This window comes from Microtus ochrogaster, linkage group LG4 (assembly GCF_000317375.1).
Source record: "Microtus ochrogaster isolate Prairie Vole_2 linkage group LG4, MicOch1.0, whole genome shotgun sequence".
NCBI lineage: Eukaryota > Metazoa > Chordata > Mammalia > Rodentia > Cricetidae > Microtus > Microtus ochrogaster.
The window spans coordinates 8,551,007-8,559,212 of NC_022030.1; the positions used below are offsets into that span (position 1 = coordinate 8,551,007).

At 44.9% G+C, this 8,206-nt stretch overlaps 1 protein-coding gene across 1 annotated transcript; it reads left to right on the plus strand.

The window, feature by feature from the left end:
- The first annotated feature begins 960 nt into the window (after positions 1 to 960).
- Positions 961 to 7,222, plus strand: Hebp2 (heme binding protein 2). Its single transcript, XM_005360975.2, has 4 exons — positions 961 to 1,368; positions 1,835 to 1,970; positions 2,717 to 2,897; positions 6,610 to 7,222. The coding sequence occupies exons 1-4, from the start codon at positions 1,267 to 1,269 to the stop codon at positions 6,806 to 6,808; spliced, it is 618 nt and encodes a 205-aa protein (XP_005361032.1). The 5' UTR covers positions 961 to 1,266; the 3' UTR covers positions 6,809 to 7,222.
- Positions 7,223 to 8,206: the final 984 nt, after the last annotated feature.

An 8,206-nucleotide genomic window follows, 5' to 3' on the forward strand; every position in this document is an offset into this window, starting at 1 on the left:
TCCACCCAAGAGTGCAGCATTTATTAAACGTGGACATTTTTAGTTTGGTCTAATTGGAGTTATTTTGTGTCGGCGGAGAGGCTCTTCTTAAGAATTTTCCTAACACCATCGTGTCTGGTTCATTGACTAGTAAATTAATACACATACATGTAATACATGAGGAAGGAGGACCTCTGGGTCCCTACCCCCAAGAGCTGCATCTGTTACTGGCTGCTGGGACATGGAAATTCGTTTCCCTTAGGAGTGTGGGCATGGGTAGGTTCCCAGTGCCTCAGAGGGAGACTTCTGCCCCAGTGCATGCAAATAGCACTAGTTGAATTCCATGGGCTAAATAAATGATAAAAACCATTTGAAGTTGGAAGGGAGGTGTGATGGGATGAATCTTTGAGGGAGTTGATGGGTAGAGAGAAAAAGATGGGTATGATCGACATATATTGTATACAGGTATAAAAGTTTCAAAAAAGAGCGATGAATTGTATATGAATTTATTTCAACAAATCTTTTGGGAAAAGTAAGAACCCTAAGCAAAGTATCTAAGAAGCACTGTTGTGTGCTCTGGCCCACCCTCAGGTGCTGATGAGGCTTCAGGTCATTTCTGGAAAGGGTCAAGGAAGCAGATAGCCCAAGACTCCTCCCAACTACTCTGGGTTTCCACAGACTTTGTACAATAAGCAGCCTTGAAAACTGGGGACCCTGGCTGCCTTTCAGGTGTAAATGGGGCAGCTGATCCGGGTTTGGACTCCAAGTCTGAAGAGTCACTAATGCCACTTCCTGGTATTCTCTGAGCTCTGGCTGCTGGGAAGTGGCCCCTGAGGGGCAGGTGGTACCCTACTGTGGCCAGGAGGAGACCGGTTTTGCAGAGGAGCTGACAGCGTCTGTCTGCCGCCTTTGGAGAGGCGCCCAGACCGGTTCCACAGAAACCTAATAGCAGTTGCTCAGGTCTCCGCCCACTGCTACCCACCGCTGCGCTATGCAAAAGAAAGACTTGGGCGGCAGAGACGCTGCAGAAGAGCCGGGTGATGACAGGCCAGTTGGCGGATCCTAGCCTTTCCTCCGATCCTGGTGGAGGGGCGTGGCCAGGACTGGCGCATGGGTGGGGTGAGGACTTGATTCCCTCTGGGATCACCACGCCCCCTTGCGGCTCTGCGGACCCCGCCTTAAGGGGTGCAAGGCGGTGCACTGGCGGGGCGGGGACTCAGGACAAGGTGACTAGTGCATACAAACAGGGAGACCCAGGAGCGAGCCCCTGGCGAGCTGTCCCTACCCATGGCCGAGGAGCCAGAGCCTGACCTCGGGGCGGCCGATGACGCAGTGGAGCCTGTAGTGGAGATGCCAGGCTGGAAGTCTCCAGAGGATACAGACCCACAGGTAGGTGTTTTCCAGGACCCGCAAAGGTTGCTTCTGGGCTACTTTATCGTGAGTTTGAAGAGTCCCATAGAGTTAAGTAAAAAGTGCTATTTTAGAGCCTGCATAAACCCGGCAGGAGATGCTTTGTTTACAACGCCCCCCCCCCCGTGAGAGTCATGCCTCCATTTCCCGTCTGAGGTGGGGGAAGTGGAGAGGAACTGGTTGTTATGCAGACCCAGTACTTCTATATAAGAGAGGTTTGTTTCATTTAACATGGCCTCAGGGTGATATCAGCTCCCCCATCCCCTCAGAGATCTCCAGAGAGGCCCTTCTTAAAGACTGGAATCTCAGGCTAGACCTAGAGGCCCCAGCAGTTCCTTTTCCAGCAGTCTTCTGGTAGACTAGGGATTAAGGCTGCCTGTATTGCTACCTCTCACCTCCCGATGCCCAGGAGTTGCTACGGAAAGTTTTTTCCGTTCCATTTTAGCCCGGAAGTTATGAGATCCGACACTACGGACCAGCCAAGTGGGTCAGCACTTGTGTGGAGTCTATGGACTGGGATTCAGCCATCCAGACTGGCTTCACAAAACTGAATAGCTACATTCAAGGCAAAAATGAGAAAGGTAAAAGTACCCGCTGCGATCCTCAGGCTATTGAGTTTAAACGTAGCGAAGAAATCCTCGTTTGTAATAGATGAATAACCAGACCATTGGAAACCTCGTGTTACTGTATGGGATTGGCCTCAGGAAGCTTAGTGTAGCTGGAGGAAGGTGTTGCTGGGGTCTGCCTTTTAATTCTATTCGTCCCCAATTTTTGTTGGATGAAATGGGGCAAGGGGATTCTGTGACTAGGGAGAAATTCTTACCTATGTGGAAGTGTCGCTAATAATTTGTGAATGTTAACTAGTGGTACCAGGGGACAGGGAGATGTACAGGAGCATGAACGGCAAGTCAGAACTCACTGGCTTCTCTCTCTTTCTCCCTCCCTCCCTCTCCCCTGCCCCCCCCATGTGTGTATTTGTGTATGTATGTGTATAACTTTGCAGGTCTCTTAGCCTATAGGATCTCATTTTCTGAGTGGTAAAGAGAAAAATGATTGTCTCATGTTTCCTGTAATTTCTCCTTTATATTTGAAAATAGAATTCATTAACCCCAGAGTACAACACTACAGAAAACGTTGATGTAGATTATAAATAATTATCATTCCACCACTACCCTTTTTCAAAAAAAAAAAAGATGAGACATTATCTCAGGGAGGCGTATTTATATTGGTGCTATAAAGTAAGTCCAAAAAAATCACATAAAGATAGCTTTTAAAATTCATATTAGCCATCAACACACTGAAGGTGATTTCCCTTTCCATGCTGCAGAGGTGAAAATGAAGCTGACCGCTCCAGTGACAAGCTACGTGGAGCCCGGCTCAAGTCCTTTCAGTGAGTCTACCATTACCATTTCGCTGTGCGTCCCCTCTGAGCAGCAATCCGATCCCCCCAGGCCTTCCGAGTCAGATGTCTTCATTGAAGACAGAGCTGGGATGACCGTGTTTGTGCGGTAAGTAGTGGATAACTCAGGGCCCACTGACCACCAGCCTGTTTCACCGTGTGCACTCGGTATTTGCCCCCTGAGCAATTTCAGCAGGTTTTTCGCCCTTCCGTAAGCACAGCCTAATGCATTCATGGTGTTTTCCTACTGACTCGGTTTTAAAATGTCACTGAGGTCTACTGCAAGATACGGTCTATTTATTGAGAAGTTTATTATATACCTTCCATATAAAACATAGCACAAATTATATCACCCAGAGCATAGGGCCACCTTTCCCATAATCTAGGTAGACCTGAACAATAATACCTTCAAAAAAAAAAAAACAGTATATGATGTTGTCTTAGTCTTTTTGAGCTGCCACAACAAATATTATAGACTTATAACAAATACTATAACTTATAACAAACATATATTTGTGTTTTGTAGTTCTTTCTAAAAGCTGGGTTCAAGTTCAAGGCACTGAGAGTTTTTTTAGTGACTGGCTAGGGACCGTTCTCTGGTTCATATGAGCACCTTGGAACCCCTTTGTAAGGGTAATGTTCCTTTTCATGAGGGTTCAACCCCCATGACTTAATCACCCTCCACAAGCTCTTAAAACCATCACATTTGTGATTAGGAGTTCAGTATGAATTTTTGAGAGATCCAGACATTCAGTCCACAGCATTCTGTCCCGAGCACATGAACTTTGTGTCTTTCTCATATAAAATGCATTTGGTTCCATTCCATTAACCCAGGATGGAGTCAGACTTTCCTTTGGGCCACCAGCTCACAAATAACATGGAGACTTATTATTAATTATGAAAGCTTGGCCTTAGCCTAGGCTTTTCCCCAGCTAGCTCTTACAACTTCAATTAACTTGTCTCTATTTAATCTGCCTTCTGCCATGTGGCTCTCCTCGTTACCGTATGTCCAAATTCTTCAGTATCTTGCTCGCATCTCTCCTAAACTCCTGCCTATTCTCTCCTGCTTAGCTCTTGGCGGTTTAGCTCTTTATTAAGCCAGTCACGGTGACACATCTTCACCCATTGTAAACAAATATCCTGCAACACCAGAATCTTAGCTCATTTCAGCACTGACTCAGAAGACTCATTTAAATATCATCCAAATGAAATCTGGCTGAGACACAAGGTATGATTCATCCCGAAGCAAATTCTCACCAGCTGTAGGCCGCTAAAGTCAAACAAGCTATGGGCTCCAGGGCACAACAACACTGTGGCATGCATGGGAGAGACATCCGCATCCCATATGGGGAACTAGTAATGGGCCTCAAGACCCAAATCTCAAAACTTTAATCTCTTTTTCTCAAGGCTTTGCCCCTCAGGTTCATTGGACTGGAGGCTGGACCTCCAAAGCTTTGCTGGACAAGGATTAGGCCCTTGATGCCCCACACAGCTGTATCCCATGAGTTTGGGTGCTCCCAAGCCCAGCAAAGTTGTCATGGTGTAGAGCAGTGATTGTCAACCTGTGAGTCACAACCCCTTTGTGCAGGGGGGGCAGAGAGATCACATATCAGAAATCCTGTATATCAGATATTTACAATTTATAACAGTAACAAAATTATAGTTATGAAGTAGCAGCAAAATAATTTTATGGTGGGGGTCACCTCAACATAAGGAACTGTATTAAAGGGTCCACAGCGTTAGGAAGGTTGAGGACCACTATTTTAGCGTCACCTCCCCGTAGCTTCTACCAGGCTACAATCACATGCCTGTCACTCTTCTAAGATGATGGGCTGTGCCCCCTCCCACAGTTCCATGAGGTATAGCTGGAGTGGGGACTGTCTGTGGTGGCCCAGCCCTTGCTATTGCCATCTGCCAGTGTGCCTCTCGGTATGGGGAGACATTGTCGACTAGAATAGACATGGTCTTTGCTCTTCTTTGCAGGATTATGTTTGAGCTGAGGCTGCCAGACCGGTTCTCTTGGTTTAGTTGGTTGGTTTTTGTTTTTGCATTGGCATATTTCTAAGAACACGTATACCAGTGACACATATTAAAAATACTCTGTTTCTCATTTTTCACCTTCTAAGTAAAACCCACTGTCCTTATATGTCCTGTACGTCAGCATGGCTGTGTGCTGAGGTGACTTCATCTGGGGAGGATACTTTTATGTTCTTGACTAAACTTTTGTCCTTTTCCCCTTCCTGTCCTTGTAGCAGCTCCATCTGCTAATCTGCCCTGTCTCTCGGCCTATGTTCTTGCTCAGATCTCATCAGGTTTCTCTCTACTCAGCATCGTGTAGCATAGTCCCGGAAGGTCATAGGTTAATATACATAGGCCTTGCTTCTGGCTTCAGCTCTCCTTTTAGACCTCATTTTATGCTTTCCTGTGTCGGTGCTTTTCCTTTGTCTTTGCTTTGTTCAGGAAAGCCATCCTTCATTCTAAGACCAACTCAGAAGACACCTTATTAGCCTTTGGTCCTATCTCTGTTAAAATACTTTCTCAGGATATTCAGATAATGCTGTGAAAATGTTGATCTCTTCCATTTGACTACAAATGCGTAAACATCCACATTATATTGTATTAATCTGCAATCCATTGTGTTCTCTGTGCTCCAGAAGAGGAAAAGGGGAAAGCATTTGGCTGAGTGTCTGAATTGGGTCTGTTGACACACTCTTGTAGTCCCAGGTACTTGGCAGGCAGAGGCAGGAGTTAAACCTGAGAGTTCTGACACAGCCTGAGCAATCAAGACTCCATCTCAAAACATGCAGCAACCACAGCAGAACAAAGAAACAAACGCAAGGAAGCCCAGCTTGATGGCACACTTCATAATACTAGCATTGGGGTGGCTGAGTTATAAAGATCATGAACTTGAAGTTAGTCCTGGTGACATAGTGTAGTCAGATTTTTCTTTGGGCCACCAACTCACAAGTGACATGGAGAGATATTATTAATTATGAAAGCTTGGCCTTCGCTTAGGCTTGTCCCACTAACGCTTAGAACTTAAATTTACCTGTTTTTATTAATCTATGTTTTACCTATTAATCTGGGTTTTTTTTTTTTAACCTTTCTTTCATCTTGTACTTCCCGTTTTCTGTCCATGTCTCCTGGCGTCTCCCCTGCGCCTCTGTCATCTCTTCCCCTTCCCTTCTCTCCCCCCAGAAGTCCCCCCTGTCTCTCCTGCCTAGCGATTGGTTGTTCAGCTCTTTATTACACCAATCACAGCAAATACATCTTCACCCAGTATACACATATCCCACAACAACTTATGCCTCTAAGGGTTGCCTGAGCTACATAGCAAAACTCCCTGATGTATAGTGACTTTCAGGGTAGCCTACGTTGTAGGTAAGAGGGAAAGAAGGAAGGGAGAGAGGGGGTGGGAGGGAGATGAGGGACTTGGAGTGTTGAAGAGGAGTGATTGTCTGGGAGAGCTTCTGTGTGGTTCTTTAAATTGAAGCATCAGTTTGTTTCTGGGAAGTTCCTAGTAATGCACTTGGGCCCTCTCTAACACACCCTCAATGTACATTGTAATAGGGTCCGAGGGTAACTTTTGTATATGTTAGTCCACACAAGAAGATGCGAGTTCCAAATAAGTCAACGGATGGGACTTACGAGTGTTCCTGGGCCTCTCCTAGGTGAACCTCATGAGCCTAGCCATGCAGGTCAGTGGCTGCCTGGAGGCCACTTCCTGCAGCTTTCAGGGTACCAGACCCTGCTGTTCATCTCAGATTAGCATTGGTATCCATAGTAAAACCACTCATGCCCAGTCACTTTCTCCCCTGTAGGTCCTTTGACGGATTCTCCAGTGGCCAAAAGAATCAAGAACAACTTTTGACATTAGCAAACATTTTGAGGGAAGAAGGAAAGGTTTTCAATGAAAAGGTCTTTTATACTGCTAGCTATAGCAGTCCGTTCCAGTTACTTGATAGAAATAACGAGGTGTGGCTGATTCAGAAAAATGAGCCCTCCCAGGAAAACGAATAAGAAAATGAAGATCACTGCCAGGGTCAGAACTTCTGTCCAATGCAGACATCAGCAGCATTGTAAGTGAAATATCTAGTGTCTTCATAATGTAAATACTTGATCTACAGTATATCTGATATGTGACCCCCACACACACAAAGGGGTTGCAGCTCACAGATTGAGAACCGCTATTCTAGGGTGTCTTACCCTAGACACCATCCTGAATCATGCTTATTTCCAGTGTGCCTTTTGAGAAGCTTTATTTAAGTACAGGGTATATCAAGACAAATTTAAAATCGGTCATAGGTTAGATGGCCTCTATCTCTATGAGGATCCAGGGCCATGCCATGCCATTTTCTTCCTATTCACACGATCACCATCAAGTTGCCTTCTTCTGCTTGTATTTATGACATTTGAATGCTCTAACTTCCATGTAATAGCAAAAAAAAAAAAAAACCATTAAAGATTTGTCCTGTGTAGAAATAAAATTATGTTGGATACAAAAATATCTCTTTCTGCTGCCACTATTAAGTTTTTCTGTTGAGTCTTTGTCCCGGTCCAGCTACTGGTCCCTGCATAAAGAAAACTCTTACCTTAAAGTGCTGACAAAATTTGGAGATAGAAAATAAATTGATGAAGTGGTGGGACTTCCTCTGCTACTTGACAGGTTTGCTTTCAGAAAAAAAACACACAAAAACCTAATTTTAGTATCCACTTGAATTTTTTCAAGTATTTCATGTAGTCTTCCTAGAGGTTTTAAGGAAATTCTTCCTCTTTCCAATGTGGGTTGGAAATCAAGGAGGTTGGAAAGTCTTGCTTCCTTGTGCTGTCAGGTCTCATGTTGGGAAGATCAAATCACCTTCCTGTTCCTGGCCGCTGTCTCACTCCAATGTAGGCTCCTGGGATGCTGGCTTTCAGAGCAGGGGTAAAGTAGGTTAGGTCTCGGGGATGTCCTGGTAATTAAATCGGCTTGCAAGTGGCGCGGCTTTTGCTTCTCATTGACCGTGTAAGCAGAGATGTACAGTCGCTTCCGGAGAAATAGTCACAGAGGAGGCTGAGGCGCCAGTAGATTGGATGCAGCTAAACAATGTATGAGATCTAACTTGACTGTCAGAATTTTATCTTTGTAAAATTAAACTCTCCAGTAGAACAGTGTTCTCAACCCTCCTCATGCTGCCATACTGTGGTGACCACCCCCAACCGTGAAATTATTTTCATTGCTACTTCATAACTGTCATTTTACTACATTTAGGAATCATAATATAAATACTTTTGGAGATAGAGTTTTTGTCAACGTTGTCCTGACCCATACATAGGTTGAGAAGCGCTGCTCTAGACCAGGAAATGCCCCCATAGTCGTTGGTTTTTACTAGTTTATTCTGAATGCTTCATCTGAATTCTCCAGTCAAATTGCAGAAT